This window comes from Coregonus lavaretus (assembly GCF_964263955.1).
Source record: "Coregonus lavaretus genome assembly, chromosome: 37".
Lineage (NCBI taxonomy): Eukaryota > Metazoa > Chordata > Actinopteri > Salmoniformes > Salmonidae > Coregonus > Coregonus lavaretus.
The window spans coordinates 13,457,814-13,478,749 of record NC_140024.1 but is presented as its reverse complement, the minus strand read 5'-3'; the positions used below and the strand labels follow the sequence as shown (position 1 = coordinate 13,478,749).

General features: G+C 40.4%; 1 protein-coding gene across 1 annotated transcript; it reads left to right on the top strand.

The window, feature by feature from the left end:
• Positions 1-5,373: 5,373 nt before the first annotated feature.
• On the top strand, positions 5,374-14,204 carry LOC311111536 (beta,beta-carotene 15,15'-dioxygenase-like). The gene is made up of 11 exons (XM_084154281.1): positions 5,374-5,551; positions 7,797-7,925; positions 8,008-8,137; positions 8,290-8,437; positions 8,536-8,683; positions 8,798-9,018; positions 9,133-9,402; positions 9,874-9,979; positions 10,369-10,463; positions 10,566-10,677; positions 12,388-14,204. Exons 1-11 carry the CDS (start codon positions 5,485-5,487, stop codon positions 12,546-12,548), a joined length of 1,587 nt encoding a protein of 528 aa, XP_084010407.1. The 5' UTR covers positions 5,374-5,484; the 3' UTR covers positions 12,549-14,204.
• The last annotated feature ends 6,732 nt before the right edge of the window (positions 14,205-20,936 follow it).

Below are 20,936 nucleotides of genomic sequence, written 5' to 3'. Positions count from 1 at the left end.
TGGAAAGCTCAATTTTACAGTTGTCCATTTTCGGTATGTTCAGGTCAACAGAGCTTCGACCAAATTGTGCCATTAACATTAGAATGTTGGATGCTTAGCTATAGAATTCCATGTAGTGGGGCAACTATGTTTTTGAATTGTACAGTGGGGGAAAAAAGTGTTTAGTCAGCCACCAATTGTGCAAGTTCTCCCACTTAAAAAGATGAGAGAGGCCTGTAATTTTCATCATAGGTACACGTCAACTATGACAGACAAAATTAGGAAAAAAAATCCAGAAAATCACATTGTAGGATTTTTAATGAATTTATTTGCAAATTATGGTGGAAAATAAGTATTTGGTCAATAACAAAAGTTTCTCAATACCCTTTGTTGGCAATGACACAGGTCAAATGTTTTCTGTAAGTCTTCACAAGGTTTTCACACACTGTTGCTGGTATTTTGGCCCATTCCTCCATGCAGATCTCCTCTAGAGCAGTGATGTTTTGGGGCTGTCGCTGGGCAACACGGACTTTCAACTCCCTCCAAAGATTTTCTATGGGGTTGAGATCTGGAGACTGGCTAGGCCACTCCAGGACCTTGAAATGCTTCTTACGAAGCCACTCCTTCGTTGCCCGGGCGGTGTGTTTGGGATCATTGTCATGCTGAAAGACCCAGCCACGTTTCATCTTCAATGCCCTTGCTGATGGAAGGAGGTTTTCACTCAAAATCTCACGATACATGGCCCCATTCATTCTTTCCTCTACACGGATCAGTCGTCCTGGTCCCTTTGCAGAAAAACAGCCCCAAAGCATGATGTTTCCACCCCCATGCTTCACAGTAGGTATGGTGTTCTTTGGATGCAACTCAGCATTCTTTGTCCTCCAAACACGACGAGTTGAGTTTTTACCAAAAAGTTATATTTTGGTTTCATCTGACCATATGACATTCTCCCAATCCTCTTTTGGATCATCCAAATGCACTCTAGCAAACTTCAGACAGGCCTGGATATGTACTGGCTTAAGCAGGGGGACACATCTGGCACTGCAGGATTTGAGTCCCTGGCGGCGTAGTGTGTTACTGATGGTAGGCTTTGTTACTTTGGTCCCAGCTCTCTGCAGGTCATTCACTAGGTCCCCCCGTGTGGTTCTGGGATTTTTGCTATCCATTCTTGTGATCATTTTGACCCCACGGGGTGAGCTCTTGCGTGGAGCCCCAGATCGAGGGAGATTATCAGTGGTCTTGTATGTCTTCCATTTCCTAATAATTGCTCCCACAGTTGATTTCTTCAAACCAAGCTGCTTACCTATTGCAGATTCAGTCTTCCCAGCCTGGTGCAGGTCTACAATTTTGTTTCTGGTGTCCTATGACAGCTCTTTGGTCTTGGCCATAGTGGAGTTTGGAGTGTGACTGTTTGAGGTTGTGGACAGGTGTCTTTTATACTGATAACAAGTTCAAACAGGTGCCATTAATACAGGTAACGAGTGGAGGACAGAGGAGCCTCTTAAAGAAGAAGTTACAGGTCTGTGAGAGCCAGAAATCTTGCTTGTTTGTAGGTGACCAAATACTTATTTTCCACCATAATTTGCAAATAAATTCATTAAAAATCCTACAATGTGATTTTCTGGATTTTATTTTCTCAATTTGTCTGTCATAGTTGACGTGTACCTATGATGAAAATTACAGGCCTCTCTCATCTTTTTAAGTGGGAGAACTTGCACAATTGGTGGCTGACTAAATACTTTTTTTCCCCACTGTAACTTTGGTGATAGATGAACCAAATTTCACACACACAGCTAGAAAAGATTTGTAGATCTTCTATTAAGGCCCCAAATAGTTATTTGGCGGCCTTATTTAAAAAATGTTTCTGTGGGGTTAATGCCTGAATCCTCTGATGGCCCTGTATCTACAAATCTGTTTAAAACCCTGTTATAACCCTGTTCTATCACCAAAGTTACAATTCAAAAACATAGTTGCCCCACTACATGGAATTCTATGGCTAAGCTTCCAACATTCTAATGTCAATGGCATAATATGGGTGATTATTAAACATTAGTTGTAGCTAGTACTTTTAAAGTTAGTTATATTATATATCATTTGAAAGGTAATTTCTTGACCCACATGTCAAACAAAGTTTAAAATGTGTCAGGGTTTCCTTTTAAAAGCAAATTTTCTTAGGTCTGGACTTTGACTAGGCCATTCCAAAATGTCCAATTTGTTGCTTTTTAGCAATTTTCATGTAGACTTGATTGTGTGGATGACATGGTTCCAGTAATGCCTGTTGAAAACCAAACTCTGCATTCCACAGTAAGAACATCATACCAAAGGTCAAGCATGGTGGTGGTGGTGTGATGGTTTGGGGATGCTTTGCTGCCTCAGGACCTGGACGACTTGCCTTAATAGAAGGAACCATGAATTCTGCTCTGTATCAGAGAATTCTACAGGAGAATGTCAGACCATCCGTCTGTGAGCTGAAGCTGAAGCGCAGCTGGGTCATGCAGCAAGACAATGATCCAAAACACACAATCAAGTCTACATGAAAATTGCTAAAAAGCAACAAATTGGACGTTTTGGAATGGCCTAGTCAAAGTCCAGACCTAATCCCAATTGAGATGTTGTGGCAGGACTTGAAACGAGCAGTTCATGCTTGAAAACCCACACGTCACTGAGTTAAAGCAGTTCTGCATGGAAGAGTGGGCCAAAATTCCTCCACAGCGACGTGAGAGACTGATCAACAACTACAGGAAGCATTTGGTTGGAGTCATTGCAGCTAAAGGTGGCACAACCAGTTATTGAGTGTAAGGGGGCAATTACTTTTTCACACAGGGGAATTGGGTGTTGCATAACTTTGTTTATGAAATAAATGAAATAAATATGTAATTGTTGTGTTATTTGTTCACTTATGTTCCCTTTATCTAATGTTAGGTTTTGGTTGAAGATCTGATAACATTCAGTATCACAAATATGCAAAAGTAGAGAAAATTTGAAAGGGGTCAAATACTTTTTCATAGCACTGTACAGTGCATTCTGAAAGTATTCAGACCCCTTCACTTTTTCCACATTTTGTTACGTTACAGCCTTATTCTAAAATGGATTTTTTTTTTTTTACTCATCAATCTACACACAATACCCCATAATGGCAAAGCAAAAACAGTTTTTTGAAATTTGTGCAGATGTATTAACAATAAAAAAGAGAAATACCTTATCTACATAAGTATTTAGACCCTTTGTTATGAGGCTCGAAATTGAGATCAAGATGCATCCTGTTTCCATTGATCATCCTTGAGATGTTTCTACAACTTGATTGGAGTTCACCTGTTTTAAATTCAATTGATTGGACATGATTTGGAAAGGCACACACCTGTCTATATAAGGTCCCACAGTTGACAGTGCATGTCAGAGCAAAAACCAAGCAATGAGGTTGAATGAATTATCCGTAGAGCACCGAGACAGGATTGTGTCGAGGCACAGATCTGGGGAAGGGTACCAAAACATTTCTGCAGCATTGAATGTCCCCAAGAACACAGTGGCCTCCATCATTCTTAAATGGAAGAAGTTTAGAAGCACCAAGACTCTTTCTAAAGCTGGCCGCCCGGTCAAACTGAGCAATCGGGGGAGAAGGGCCTTGGTCAAGGAGGTGACCAAGAACCTGATGGTCACTCTGACAGAGCGCCAGAGTTCTTCTGTGGAGATGGGAGAACCTTCCAGAAGGACAACCATCTCTGCAGCCCTCCACCAATCAGGCCTTTATGGTAGAGTGGCCAGATGGAAGCCACTCCTCAGTAAAATGCACATGACAGCCTGCTTGGAGTTTGCCAAAAGGCACCTAAAGGACTCTCAGACCATGAGAAACAAGATTCTCTGGTCTGATGAAAACAACATTGAACTCTTTGGCTTGGATGCCAAGCATCACGTCTGGAGGAAACCTAGCACCATCCCTACGGTGAAGCATGGTGGTGGCAGCATCATCATGTGGGGATGTTTTTCAGTGGCAGGGACTGGGAGACTAGTCAGGCTTGAGTGAAAGATGAACAGAGCAAAGTACAGAGAGATCCTTGATGAAAACCTGCTCCAGAGAGCTCAGGACCTCAAACTGGGGCGAAGGTCTACCTTCCAACAGGACAACGACCCTAAGCACACAGCCAAGAGAACGCAGGAGTGGCTATGAATGTCCTTGAATGGCCCAGCCAGAGCCCTGACTTGAACCTGATCGAACATCTCTGTAGAGACCTGAAAATAGCTGTGCAGTGACGCTCCCCATCCAACCTAACAGAGCTTGAGAGGATCTGCAGAGAAGAATGGGAGAAACTCCCCAAATACAGGTGTGCCAAGCTTGTAGCGTCATACCCAAGAAGACTCAAGGCTGTAATTGCTGGCAAAGGTGCTTCAACAAAGTACTGAGTAAAGGGTCTGAATACTTATGTAAATGTGATATTTCCGTTTCTTTTTTATTTCGAAAAAACCTGTTTTTACTTCGTCATTGTGGGGTATTGTGTGTAGATAGATGAGGGGGGAAAAAACATTTTAATCAATTTTAGAATAAGGCTATATATAACGTAACAAAATGTGGAAAAAGTCAAGGGGTCTGAATACTTTCCGAATGCACTGTCAGTGTTTTTACATGTAAAGTAATGACACTGTGTATAGCCATTGATTCTTGAAGAATGTAATTTGTAATGCCTGATGAGCTTATTCAACTGTCTTACACCATCAGAACCCTAAATATAAACTTGTTTTACTCCATTGTTTGTAAACTATGTAATTGTAAATAAACACTGTATAGCTCCAAAACATGGTTAAGACTTTAATTTTTATCTCATGGATGAGCAGTCCTTGCATCCATAGCTCTGTCTATGAATTTGATAGTGGTTACATTTCTCCAGCCCCATCCCTCAGCTGTTTACCAGGTGTTTGTCTTTTACTTTTCATTAATAAACTTCCTATAGGGCAGTCCATTACATTTATAAACTCTATAGGCCAGCCGCCCATTATCATGAAGACTGCACAAAAGCACAATCAATTTATAATCTATCAATTTCTTTATTTTATTTTCCATCGCCTTTTAGTAAAGTTCAAGAAGTCAATTTGTTAACAGAGCTGTAGAAGAAGGGGTAAAGGAGAAGAAGCAGAGTGTCAATTCAAAGTTGTAAGAAATGCATTAAATGAGACTGACTTCTCTGTTTCTTCGTGATGATGAAATAACCACCGTTATGTTACAGTTTGGTTATACATAAACCAGCCAGTAGATAGTGATAGTATTAGTTTCAGTGAGGGATCACTTTTTGTGATTGCTTTACATAAACCAGCCAATAGATGGCGCCTAGTAGCCTACGTGATCATACGTGATACAGTTATGTAATACATTTGGAATTTTACCCCGAGACTATTGACCTCAAAGATATAGACGGACCCGTCATAATCTATCTTGCTATAACCTACTCAAGTTGATAAGGGACCACTGTACCACATAACAGCCTAGCTGATGCGGATCGAGGTATATAAAAAAAAATGGCTCAATCCATCATCGGCAAGAACGGGACTGAATCGCCCGAACCTGTCAAAGCAGAAGTAACAGGTAGGCGGTAGGCGTAACCGTTGTTGTACAAGCTAGCCGATCTTTAAAGGTGTTATTACTATGTCAGTAAGTTATTTTCCATTTTGCTAGTGTCTTGCATAATACAAAATATTTTTCCTTTCTTATGAGCAACTTTATTTTTTAACGTTGACACGTTCTGATTAATCTCTCGTGCAGTGTTTCCAACTATTTCCCAGTGAGATCCGCTATTGGCTCCGCTAGAAGTCCCTAGATGATGTTTTGCCGTTGCCGCGACGACATCACAGCACCAATTTGTCTTGCTGCAGAAGAGCTGCGGACCACGAAGTAGCGTTTCGCCCCATCTCTCGCAGCACACCCATCCCTTTGGGATTCTCTGCCTGTGTGTTCGCGGTTGCTGTGACTTCTGTTACACAGACAGCTTCTCTCACTCTAGTTTGCCTTAGAATTGATTGGGAAAATATGGAGCGAGATAGCTGCCAAAATGTTGAATGTAGGTATTGTTAGGATCGTAAGAAAAGCCATGCATGAAACATGAAATGTAAACGTTAAATTAGATCTGTAAACGTAAAAACCCAAAGTTACGACTATGAATTAACATTTACACGTTCAATTCTTACTTTACATCTCCCTTTACTCGGTTACAGATATTTTTTATGTGTCAAAACTTTTGTCAGTAATGTGGCATCTGCAAAGGACATGAACCGAACGTAACTTGTCGAAGTTAGCTAGTCAATCGAGCAACTCTAGTCCAGACGTTAGAGTTGCTTTGCAGCTTTCGGTTTCATTTCCAAAATAAAACTCAAGAGCTTGTTTTTGAACTGCATTCAATAACGACGTTATACATCGTAGATGGCGTAGGATAGGCTTGGGCCTTCAGCAAATGACTTGTGTGAGAATGATAAAGACACAGAAGAGCTTTATCTAGAATAACCGCCTGAGCTGCAAAATAGAAAGTAAATGTGATTTAGGCTAGGCCTATTCCGCTATCTAAATATGCCATGCTGTTGTGTGTTATTAAATGGCCATATAATTGCATAATTTGTTTTTATATCCGTGTGGGGCTACTGTGGTGATTATGTAACCTAATGAATCACACTTTTTCCAGTATTTGGGAGCATGGACTGTAGGCATTTTGACTGTTGTATTAGTGAATTCCACTCTGCATGTAGGCTTTTTATAGCCATTTGTGTTGTACAACCCCATAACGCAGAGGCTATAGCCATTTCAATAAACGAAACAAAACAAAATATTGATTAAGTCTTGGCTATAACCTGTCCTGAGGAAATAGCCAAGGGGTCCCAAATGGTCAAGACTATCTATAGCCTATTCTTATTGCCAGATCTGTTTTCCCTATCAGCCACTGCACGTGCTTCTTCAACTATTTTGTTTAAAATATATTTAGAGGCTATATTTAGAGGCCTGTGAGCTAGGGACTTGTCACGATCGTCTATGAAGTAGGACCAAAGCGCAGCGTTGGTAGCGAACATATTTATTATTTAAACGTACACACGAACAAAACAACGAAAACGTGACGTCTATGGTACAACATGAAACCACACGAACAAAATCCCACAAACACAAGGTGAACACAGACAGTTTAAATATGGCTCCCAATCAGAGATATAACGAGCCGACAGCTGACACTCGTTACCTCCGATTGGGAGTCATTGACCACATAAGGGAAACACAACCAATGACAACCCAACCAAACAAAACACAACCAAAACGAACACACCCTGGCTCAAAATACAAAGTCCCGGAGCCAGAGCGTGACAGGACTCTTTAAGGGGATCCCTATAATAAACACAGTTATAAAACATAAATAGAGTTCTAAAATTATTCTGCAAGACAATAAGTACCCAAAATGATAGCCTAAATTGCAATGCCTACAAGTTGAAGGCCTATTTTTTAATCAATTATTTGGTGACGTGATTATATTTAGTTTAGTTTTATCTAAAAAGGATAACTTTTTTTATGTTTTACCATTTTTATTTTTCTGAAAATCACTGAGGAGGATGGTCCTCCCCTTCCTCCTCTGATGAGCCTCCACTGACACACACACCTATATACAGTATATGAGGTATCATGCACCTCTATTGTAAACTTTCAACAATGATCAAATGTGCCATTCAAAAAAATATATAGGCTGAAGGTCAAACTTTATCAGGGATCAGCTCCATTTCTACATTGTTTGGTTTATGACATGAAAATATGGTAAAAATGAAAACATGTATTATGTGTCCTGTATCTTCTGTGCTTGCAGGATGTGTCCCTGAGTGGTTACAAGGGACATTGCTGCGCAATGGTCCTGGTCTTTTTAAAGTGGGAGACACTGAATACAACCACTGGTTTGATGGCATGGCCTTAATTCATAGTTTCACCTTCAAAGATGGTGAGACACATGATACATTTCCACAAATGGTAAACACTTTCCTAACTGGCTGAATAGGGCTGAGAATATTTGTGTTTTACAGGTGATGTGTACTACAGGAGTAAATTCCTGAGGAGTGACACCTTCAAGAAGAACATTCAGGCAAACAAGATTGTTGTGTCAGAATTTGGGACCATGATATGTCCTGATCCCTGCAAAAACATATTTTCAAAGTAATTCATAGATTTTTTGAACATGATTTGTAGTTTATTTGTTCTTGTTTTTACATTTCCCTTACATGGATATCCACACAAAATATATATTGACAAACATAACCAAAAACACATTATGTAATAATACATTATGTATCTTGTCCTTTTTTCAGAGCCTTCTCCTACCTTCTCGCTGCCATCCCTGACTTCACAGATAACAACCTGATAAATATCATTAGATATGGTGAGGACTACTATGCCTCATCAGAAGTCAACTACATGAATCAAATTGACCCAATGACCCTGGACGTAATTGGAAAGGTAAATTCAAATCTCTTGAAATGATCACTGTTCATGTAATCTATTATCAATGGCTTTAATATATTCTCCCTTTGCCTGTCCTGTAAACTCAACCTCAGATGAACTACAGGAATCACATTGCTCTGAACCTGGCGACAGCACACCCTCACTACGACGATGAGGGAAACACCTATAACATGGGAACTGCCCTCATGAGGTTTGGCATGCCAAAGTATGTCATCTTCAAGGTTCCAGTCAATGCATCAGGTATCGGAAAATTGTCATTTTGGGGGTTCCTGGCTACATACATGTTAGGGAAAAAACCTTCATGAATGATTACACATTTATGTGTTCACAGGACAATGTTCTTTCCCTCTCCAGATAAGGAGCATAAGAAGCCTGCCCTGCAGAAGGTGAAACAGGTCTGCAATATACCGTTTCGCTCCACCCTCTTCCCCAGCTACTTCCACAGCTTCGGCATGACAGAGAACTACATCATCTTTGTCGAGCAGCCATTCAAACTGGACATCCTCAGACTGGCCACAGCTGTCTTTAGAAGCGTAAACTGGGCCAGCTGCCTCAAATACGACAAAGGGGACATTGTAAGCTACTCTTGTCTGATCACAGCCTCATGGAAAGTTCCTTTTTATCTTCAACTCACTTTGGCAATCATGCTTCTTACATTCTCTCTGGTGATCCCCTGGGCCGTCCTTTAGACGCTGATCCACCTGGTCGACAAGAAGACTGGGAAGGCTGTGTCCACCAAGTTCTACACAGATGCCCTGGTGGTTTTCCACCACATCAACGCCTACGAGGACGACGAACATGTAGTGTTTGACATGATCACCTACAAAGACAGCAATCTGTATGAAATATTCTACTTAGCGAACCTGAGAAAGGAAACCCATGAATTCATTGAGAGCAACATGGTCAACTTCTCCCCACCAATCTGCCAGAGATTTGTCTTGCCTCTCACTCTTGACAAGGTATATACAGATAGATGAGATCCCAGCTCTATCCTGTAAATGCATTCATATGCTGGTAGTAAACTCTGTTATGCTTTACATGAAGCAGCTCCGTATGAACAGTTAAAACATTCCAAGCACCTTAAAGAGGGAGCCATTGAGCATAATAGGCATTATAAACTTGGTGGGTCGAGCCCTGAATGCTGATTGGCTGACAGCCGTAGTATATCAGACAGTATACCACACCTCCTTGGCCTTATTGCTTAATTAAAGCATGAGAGGTTCTGATGAATATATCACATCTAGAACTGATCAGGGGCTGTGATATTTTGCTTAATTAGACATTTTCATGATAAACTAGCTATGAATTCATATTATATTTTCAAGGCAATATAACAGTTCATGAAAAGCTTCATGCGAAGCCAGTTCAAATTAAATTTTACCATTACATGTTTATACAACAAATAAAGACTGGATACATGTATGTTATAGGATACTCCAAAGGGAACCAATCTGGTGAGGCTCAAAGACACAACAGCCAAAGCAGTGATGCAGAAAGATGGCTCGCTGTATTGCCTGCCTGACACAATATTTGAAGGTGAGACTTTGTTGTCAACTGAACATTACAGTGATCGGTATGAATTATATACCACTACATCAAGAGGTCAAATGCTACATTAGTAAAAGTGGAGTCAAACAGTTGTTCGTTTTAATGAAATATTGAGGGTCATAAATAGGCCCCGTGTAGCTCAGTTGGTAGTGCATGGCGCTTGCAACTCCAGGGTTGTGCATTCGATTCCCACAGGGGGCCAGTATGAAAATGTATGCACTCAGTAACTGTAAGTCGCTCTGGATAAGAGCGTCTGCTAAATGACTAAAATGTAAATAAATTGCTGCATTTTGTTATGGAACATACCCACAAATTATTGAATTTTTTAAATACATTTTACTATAGAATTTTACTTATCTCCATTTGTACACAAACAGGTTTGGAGTTGCCAGGGATTAACTACAAATTCAATGGCAAGAAGTACCGTTATTTCTACGGCTCAAGAGTGGAGTGGACTCCACACCCAAATAAGGTAAAGTCTCTTACCAATGTATTCTCCTTAACATAGAGAAGTGAGTCCTCCTCATTTCTCACTGACGACATGCTGCTGTTTGTGTTATTAATACTTACACAGATTGGGAAGGTGGACATCGTGACCAGAAAGCACATTGAGTGGATAGAGGAGGACTGCTACCCCTCTGAGCCTGTGTTTGTTGCCTCACCAGGAGCTGTGGAGGAGGATGATGGTGAGAGGCAGTAGGCCTACTTCAGCACTACAAAAGCATTTAATCAGCACTGATATCTACACTCCCAGTCAAAAGTTTTAGAACACCTAATTCAATGGTTTTTCTTTATTTTTACTATTTTCTAAATTGTAGAATAATAGTGAAGACATCAAAACTATGAAATAACACATATGGAATCATGTAGTAACCAAAAAAGTGTTAAAACAAATCAAAACATATTTTATATTTGAGATTCTTCAAATAGCCACCCTTTGCTTTGATGACAGCTTTGCACACTGTTGGCATTCTCTCAACCAGCTTCACCTGGAATGCTTTTCCAACAGTCTTGAAGGAGTTCCCACATATGCTGAGCACTTGTTGGCTGCTTTTCCTTCACTCTGCGGTCCAACTCATCCCAAACCATCTCAATTTGGTTGAGGTCGGGGGATTGTGGAGACCAGGTCATTTGATGCAGCACTCCATCACTCTCCTTCTTGGTAAAATAGCCCTTACACAGCCTGGAGGTGTGTTGGGTCATTGTCCTGTTGAAAAACAAATGATAGTCCCACTAAGCCCAAACCAGATGGGATGGCGTATCGCTGCAGAATGTTGTGGTAGTCATGCTGGTTAAGTGTGCCTTAAATTCTAAATAAATCACAGACAGTGTCACCAGCAAAGCACCCCCACACCATAACACCTCCTCCTCCATGCTTTACGGTGGGAAATACACATGCGGAGATCATCCGTTCACCCACTCCGTGTCTCACAAAGACACAGTGGTTGGAACCAAAAATCTCCAATTTGGACTCCAGACCAAAGGACACATTTCCACCGGTCTAATGTCCATTGCTCGTGTTTCTTGGCCCAAGCAAGTCTCTTCTTCTTATTGGTATCCTTTAGTAGTGGTTTCTTTGCAGCAATTTGACCATGAAGGCCTGATTCACACAGTCTCCTCTGAACAGTTGATGTTGACATGTGTCTGTTACTTGAATTCTGTGAAGCATTTATTTGGGCTGCAATTTATGAGGCTTGTAACTTTAATTAACTTATCCTCTGCAGCAGAGGTAACTCCGGGTATTCCATTCCTGTGGAGGTCCTCATGAGAGCCAGTTTCATCATTGTGCTTGATGGTTTTTGCGACTGCACTTGAAGAAACTTTCAAAGTTCTTGACATTTTCCAGATTGACTGACCTTCATGTCTTAAAGTAATGATGGACTGTCGTTTCTCTTTGCTTATTTGAGCTGTTCTTGCCATAATATGGACTTGGTCTTTTACCAAATAGGGCTATCTTCTGTATATTTACATGTACATTTACATCATATATCCCCCCTACCTTGTCACAACACAACTGATTGGCTCAAAGGCATTAAGAAGGAAATAAATTCCACAAATTAACTTTTAAGAAGGCACACCTGTTAACTGACATGCATTCCAGGTGACTACCTCATGAAGCTGGTTGAGAGAATGCCAAGAGTGTGCAAAGCTGTCATCAAGGCAAAGGATGGCTATTATATAAAATATATTTTGATTTGTTTAACACTTTTTTGGTTACTACATGATTCCATATGTGTTATTGAATAGTTTTGATGTCTTCACTATGATTCTACAATCTAGAAAATAGTAAAAATAAAGAAAAACCCTTGAATGAGTAGGTGTTCTAAAACTTTTGACCTGTAGTGTATGTCATTATCAAACAGTGAATTTATATATTTTCTGTTTTCTGTTTGCAGGAGTCATTTTGTCCTCAGTCGTCTCACTCAATCCAAAGAAATCCCCCTTCATGCTTGTCCTCAATGCCAAAACCTTTGAGGAAATTGCTCGTGCCTCAATCGACGCCAGCATTCACATGGATCTGCATGGACACTTCATTCCCATACAGAGCTCCAACTGACATAGCCAGCAGAGGGCAGGATTCTACTTTAACATTGTAGAGGGCAAAGTCTTACTCCCAGCCATGTAGAGTCGATGTCCGAGCCCCAGTGGAAATCTAATTAGCATAATTAGCATAATATCAAATCCCCATCAAAATCCTTCTGTTTAAGCTAGAGATATCTGTTTTGCGTGGGCTGTGTCTCAATCCACTGCATCCGCCTTCTGCATCTGCATCTGCAGTGGAAGGTGGCAGAGCTACAAGATCATGTCTAGATGGTATACAGATTTTGTCAAATTGACATCAAAAGTTGATTATTTTAGCATTTTAGCTAACACTAACACTAACCCCTTTCCTAACCTTAACCTAATTCTCCTAACCTGATACTTTAATTATCCTAACCTGCTGTGTACATTTTAAACCTGATACGAAAAGTAAATCTGTTTTTCTATGTATGAATCTGTTATTCAATATGTTTCTATGGGCTAATAGCAGTAAGGCCAAATTCAACGTTTCATCAAATATTGTATTTATTTAAAAACATGTATACCTACAGGGGTCCTAATATTCTAAATCAAATAGCTAAATGATCCTTGGTATGACCATCTTAAAACAATTCCATATAGTTTAGTATAAAACCAGCCCCGGGCCCTTCGATTACTAGGCTACCTCTCCAATAGTATTTACTCAAATGTATAATTTATGTTTACAGAACATCTACCCCAAAGTGTCTTTTAAATCCTATCTTTAGACAGAGAACCACGTAACCTCTATTTTTCTAATCAGTATGTATAAAATCTAGTTTTGTATGTAAAAAGGGTTTATAATAATGTATTATTAATAATAATGTATTAATTTAGTAATTCAGTCTATCCTGGTCACCCTAGTGTAAATTATTTTGTGTTTCTGTACAGGTAATTAAGGAAAACAATAGTGTGCTGCAAAGCTACACGACCCTCTAAAATCTGAATTTTACAGTTATGGCGTTGTTATTATTGCTGTGGCATTGTTATACATTTACATTTACATTTTAGTCATTTAGCAGACGCTCTTATCCAGAGCGACTTACAGTTAGTACATACATTATTTTATCGAACCCACATCCCTGGCGTTGCAAACGCCATGCTCTACCAACTGAGCTACATCCCCTGCCGGCCATTCCCTCCCCTACCCTGGACGTTATCACCATTACTTCTCTCAATAGAGAGAACTTACAGCACTTTCTGCACATATAATTTCCTCATTCAACAACATCATTATGATGATTATTACCATGTGTCACTACAATGTACTTACATTAGGTTTGTAAAGATATTTTTGAATATACATTAGAATACTGTGTTTATGAAATATGTCATACTTGTATTTAATTCACTCATAAAAAACATGTATACTTTGATTTAGTACATTCTATAGGAAGACTGAAACAAGACATTCATACGCTAAAGTTAGAATGAAGTTTGACAATTTGCTGTGCATTAAATGCCAGTTATTGTTTGTTGTTGTTAATGTTATGTTTTGTTTTAATAGTGTGTTAGTCTGAGTTTTATTCTGAAATCATTCTGTGACTTTGCTGAAAACGGATCCTTTGATATCTGTGTAAATGTGCAATTGAACTATCTGTCTTTAAGTCTGACCATGTCATCACCTTTTAATTAATAACTTCTAAAAGCAACATATTGTTTACAACTACAGTAATACAAATTGTTATTTCTTTATGAGATATACAGTGGGGGAAAAAAGTATTTAGTCAGCCACCAATTGTGCAAGTTCTCCCACTTAAAAAGATGAGAGAGGCCTGTAATTTTCATCATAGGTACACGTCAACTATGACAGACAAATTGAGAATTTTTTTCTCCAGAAAATAACATTGTACGATTTTTCATGAATTGATTTGCAAATTATGGTGGAAAATAAGTATTTGGTCACCTACAAACAAGCAGCAATTCTGGCTCTCACAGACCTGTAACTTCTTCTTTAAGAGGCTCCTCTGTCCTCCACTCGTTACCTGTATTAATGGCACCTGTTTGAACTTGTTATCAGTATAAAAGACACCTGTCCACAACCTCAAACAGTCACACTCCAAACTCCACTATGGCCAAGACCAAAGAGCTGTCAAAGGACACCAGAAACAAAATTGTAGACCTGCACCAGGCTGGGAAGACTGAATCTGCAATAGGTAAGCAGCTTGGTTTGAAGAAATCAACTGTGGGAGCAATTATTAGGAAATGGAAGACATACAAGACCACTGATAATCTCCCTCGATCTGGGGCTCCACGCAAGATCTCACCCCGTGGGGTCAAAATGATCACAAGAACGGTGAGCAAAAATCCCAGAACCACACAGGGGGACCTAGTGAATGACCTGCAGAGAGCTGGGACCAAAGTAACAAAGCCTACCATCAGTAACACACTACGCCGCCAGGGACTCAAATCCTGCAGTGCCAGACGTGTCCCCCTGCTTAAGCCAGTACATGTCCAGGCCCGTCTGAAGTTTGCTAGAGTGCATTTGGATGATCCAGAAGAGGATTGGGAGAATGTCATATGGTCAGATGAAACCAAAATATAACTTTTTGGTAAAAACTCAACTCGTCGTGTTTGGAGGACAAAGAATGCTGAGTTGCATCCAAAGAACACCATACCTACTGTGAAGCATGGGGGTGGAAACATCATGCTTTGGGGCTGTTTTTCTGCAAAGGGACCAGGACGACTGATCCGTGTAAAGGAAAGAATGAATGGGGCCATGTATCGTGAGATTTTGAGTGAAAACCTCCTTCCATCAGCAAGGGCATTGAAGATGAAACGTGGCCTGGTCTTTCAGCATGACCATGATCCCAAACACACCGCCCAGGCAACGAAGGAGTGGCTTCGTAAGAAGCATTCCAAGGTCCTGGAGTGGCCTAGCCAGTCTCCAGATCTCAACCCCATAGAAAATCTTTGGAGGGAGTTGAAAGTCTGTGTTGCCCAGTGACAGCCCCAAAACATCACTGCTCTAGAGGAGATCTGCATGGAGGAATGGGCCAAAATACCAGCAACAGTGTGTGAAAACCTTGTGAAGACTTACAGAAAACGTTTGACCTGTGTCATTGCCAACAAAGGGTATATAACAAAGTATTGAGAAACTTTTGTTATTGACCAAATACTTATTTTCCACCATAATTTGCAAATAAATTCATTACAAATCCTACTATGTGATTTTCTGGATTTTTTTGTCTCATTTTGTCTGTCATAGTTGACGTGTACCTATGATGAAAATTACAGGCCTCTCTCATCTTTTTAAGTGGGAGAACATGCACAATTGGTGGCTGACTGAATACTTTTTTCCCCACTGTATATAGTCCAACAACAACATGGCTTTGCCAGTAAAGTATATTTTTGCTTGCTAACAAATAAAAACTTGAGGGAAAAAACATTCAAACCTTGTTGTTGCTTTATCCACAACTCTTGATGTTTGTAGAGGAACCAATGTTTCCTTGCAAGGAAAAAAATTACAAAAATTTACAAAGAATATTACTGAAAAACCAGAATTTTTTAAAGATCATTTGTTCAGTTGATATGATTGATATGCTTGTTAGTGGAACTCCCCCTTCCCCCATGTGAAATATGGTTTGACTTGGGGACTTCACATGCACTAATAAGAGACAGACACTAGTTATCCCTCAGCGCCAGGCATGCACAATGAACACGAAATTGGCATAGGCTAGCACAAAGTACCAATGGCTTACAAATAGAAGATATTAGGTGACCTGGTGCAATCTCTAGAATGGGATTAGACTAATCATGATATACAAGTATAAGATATTGGGTAACTCAGTGCAAAGAAATGCCATCATGATTTCTTACCCTCGACTTTACCTCAGAGCATTTTCACAATACAGAGATACCATTATTTAGACATTTTTCCTCGAGCAGCAGGGATTTGAACTGTGTATATCATAATTTACTCATATTTATCTGTGAAAATTATTTGACTTTTCAGATGATCACTATAACATTTAAATGTTTTATATTGATATTAGGGGTGTAACGATTCGTTTTAACAACGATTCGATTTGTATCACGATTCGTGGTTGTCGATACGATTCAAGGACGATATTGGTTCATTTAGAACGATACGATCCGAAACGATTCAGTGACTTGAAATCGATTCAGTAACCTTTTAGCCAAAAATTCAACCAGTGTGACTGAAATAAATACCTGGATACTGGACAGTGCAAGTGAAGTTTCCTAGATTCCTGTTTCTTGTAAGGACCGCAATGGTGGCTTGATAATTTCTCGCTCGTCGGCTTCTCCTCTGTCATCCGCCATGCTATGCTTTGTTGTCTTGGCGCCTTTGCGCTGCTGGCGCGATGATGTCACGGATAGGCAGACTGAATCGAGTAATGTTTAAAGCCTTTATCATTAAAAGTGCTAAGAAAAAACATCCATATAAAGTCTGACGTGCTTAAATCCAATGGGTTATTTCCTAGTATCGATACAATCGATTTATTACATTTTAAAACGATGTTAGATCGATATATGTTGTCCAAAAGGCCAACTCGCCGAGCACAGATCGATGTAGTTGGATCATAGGAATATAAATCGATACATCGATGTAGTAGATGGATCGTTACACCCCTAGTAAAAACACTCCAGTGCGCAAAACAGGGGCACTGGAAAATACAAGGCACACAGGGAATATTCCCAGCGATACAAAATACATGGAGCTCCACCGAGCTTCTCTCTCCTCCACAATAAACAATCACACACAAAGACAAGGGGGCAGAGGGAACACTTATACAGGTACTAATGAGGGGATATGAACCAGGTGTGTGTAATAAACAAGACCAAACAAATGGAATGATGAGATGAGGAGCGGCAGTGGCTAGAAGGCCGGTGACGACAAACGCCGAAGCCTGCCCGAACAAGGAGAGGGGCAGCCTCGGAGGAAGTCGTGACAGATACTGTATATTTTTGAAAGAATAATATATTTCCCTTGACAGAGTAATGCTGAATGTAAAAAATGGCTCAACTTACCCCACTCTCCCCTACACATGATGTAACATTTGTTTACGATTGACAGATAATGTTTAAATGCAAAACACTTTATTTTGTGATGGGGCCCTCAGCTCAGTTTGGGAACCTTAATCCAGGCTGGACAGCAGGAACTCAACCTGTATTTCTAGATTCCTCATCACCTCCCCCGAGAGCCTCTCTGGGCTTTCATAGATTGAATCATTGAGGTTGAAGATGGATTCTAGCCATGCCTTCATCTGGCCCTGTTGACAACAGACACATCATCAACTATTATTGAGAGAGAGAGAGAGAGAGAGAGAGAGAGAGAGAGAGAGAGAGAGAGAGAGAGAGAGAGAGAGAGAGAGAGAGAGAGAGAGAGAGAGAGAGAGAGAGAGAGAGAGAGAGAGAGAGAGAGAGAGAGAGAGAGAGAGAGAGAGAGAGAGAGACAAATGTACCTTAACGAGGAGGTAGAAGTTCTCAGCAGCCTCTGTCCAGGCTCCTCCAGGAGGGTCAATCCTCATTATGACTTGCAGGAGCAGATAAAGGAAGCTACCAGGCTCCTGGAGAAGGAACAGGGGACATAAGTGAGTGTCTACAGATCTGATATGACAACAGTGTGTATAGCATAGATAAACAACAGGATGTTCCATTCTTAGGGCCACTTACAGATATAGGAAGAGATGTCTTTCCTTCTAGAAGGCTTAGTAGAACGAATTCATAAAAAACATCTGCGAAGTTGATGCGGTCGATCTGAAGTCAAACAAATAGGATAATTACATAATCTTCATTGACAAGCACTTTAGAAAGTCTCATTGAGTAGATGTTAGATGAGAAGACGGTGCCTGCAGCTAACGCTCAAGCTTGCATGTAGACCTACTCCTACGAGAGCCATCTCCTGCTCTAGTCGCTCCCTGTTTGCTGGCTCATTAATGAAGTTCACCAGTAGGTCGTAGGCCTGCTGAAACTGCCTCACATCCTCAAAACAAAACAATCATAAAATTCCTTAAAACTTAGATCATAAACTCAAAGATTCAGGTCTGTAATTCAAAGGGCCTCCGATTGTTTGGCTAGTATGACATTGAAACTTTTCAACTAAACCCTATGAATCACTGTTGCCTAAAGGTAACCCACTGTGCAAGAACTGGTTGAATCAATGTTGTATCAATAAAAAATGTCAATGTGATGATGTTGAATCAAAGTGGGAAACTGATTGTATTTGAAAGAAGTCATCAACGTAAGGGAATTTAGTCTTTTAACCTAAATCCAATTACGTTAATTTTTGGGGGGATTTCAAATTGAATTCACATTAGTTGACAACTCAACCAAATGTAAATCAAAACGAGACGTTGAAATGACATCTGTGCCCAGTGGGAACTATATATCTGGTCTGATGAACGTTGCACAATTATGTAATTGGTTACCTGCTGGTTGAGCTCGGATAGTCCACTCAACACCATCCTCCCAGCGTGGGTGAGGTAATTGAGGGAGGTACTGTCTGAGGATGTCAGAGCCTGTGAGAACAAGACAGTACATTTACAAATAGTCCAGAAATGTTCATGAAGTGAAATACAAAAGGTGCTAAATTCACATTTTCTCACCTCCATAGCACGTCTGATACCGGCCAGCCTCAGAGAGAAGTTGGTTGTCCCTTGGTTTTCAAAGTAACGCCTGTAAATAGAAATGTTCAATAACAAATGTTCAACCTAAGAAGCTAAAACATCAGTGCCATGAAATTAAGAAATCATTTTATGTTAGCCTATATTATAACTGCAGGATTCAGAAAGACCATACCAATGTAGGATCTTAATTTGATCACTCTTTTGTTGCTGAGAATTTTCCTGCACGGCAGGAAATGCAAACTTGTAGCGTATTTGGAATTTTCAAGTTTGTAATTTCCACTTTGAAATTTTAGACTCGATTTGCCCTAACGAAAAATGTATCCTGTTGCTGCAGGATTATTTTCCTGCTGTAGCAAACTGTCTCAAATTAAGATCCTACATCTGTATAACTACAATATTGGGCAGATTATTTCAAAGCAAAGGTTTTTACTATAGATGAACACATGAAAGCGAACCCACCGCAACTGGGGCACATCTGCAGCATTATTTTGCTCCTCCACAAACTCCTCCTCAAACTCCTAAAACAGACATCACATTAACTTAAACTCTACTAAACTGCATTTCACCTGCAACATCAACTGAAGCAGACAAAACATTCAGTGACATCATAACAATACTTTCATCTTGACCTAACAACTTGACCCTTGACAGACAACACAAACCTATCGATACCAAAACAATGACACACACCTGTACACACAAGTACAAATGAAATAAGAATTATTGACTGTAGAAAGAGTTTTACCTGAGGAGTGCTGTCAGGGGTCTGGTCCTGGTCCTGGGTGGAGTGGTAAGGTGGAGGGGGACTGGGAGGGGAATCGGAAGGGAAAGGGGGAGGCGGAGAATTCTGGGGGAACTGGTGAGAGGAGCCAGAGGACGGCTCATGAGGGGTGGTGATGATGTCAGAGGTGGAGAACTGATATGCCATCATCTCATCCCCCCTCTCCTGGTACCCCTCCACTGTGGTGGAGATATCCACCTGCTGTTTAACACACAACATGTGACACTGTCAGCCCAACACTGAAAACCACCATATTGAAAACCCCTCAACCAAACACTGAAATAAATCATAACACAGAGAAACAACGGGGTGTACCTGGGCATCCTCATAATAGGTGAACTCAGACCTCCTCTTGACGAGGCAGGACATGAGTCCATGGATCCTTCTACCAAGGAACTAAAAATGAGGCAAGAGATTAGAACGTGTAATTTCATTTTCTGTCAACATGTATTTATTCAAATAGGTAAATGGACATTTGCCACTTTAAATTTTTTCTGTGAAAAATTGCCTGACTGTACCTTAATACCAGTCACCTTGTTGTTGGTGAGGACCACCTGGACGAGACCCTTTAAAAGAGACAGAGAAACATTACATTTCATCCAGGAAATATAAGTAGACCTATAGCATGTGCGTCATTTGACACAAATCAGGTGCATTTGAGACGAAAGACCAGTTGAGAATCTCTCACCCATGGGTCCAGGATTTTTTCCTGGATGACTCTGCTCCACCACAGCTGCTTCTCCACTCCCCTCACAATGCACAGGTGATGCATGTCCTCTTCATTTTGCTATAAAGAAAAAACTCCTTCAGTCTCCAGACCTCTCTCTATATGTTAGCTGTAGATGTCTATAACATTTGGCAGGCGATTTCAGTTCTGAGTATAATCCCTGGCAGTGATATAGAGCCCACATGATGTTCGTACGACAAGTTTCCCCTAGGTTTCAATTAGGGACAGACATACAAAAGAAAACCCAGAGACAATTGGGAGTTCAAATACACAGGTGTGTTCATAAAT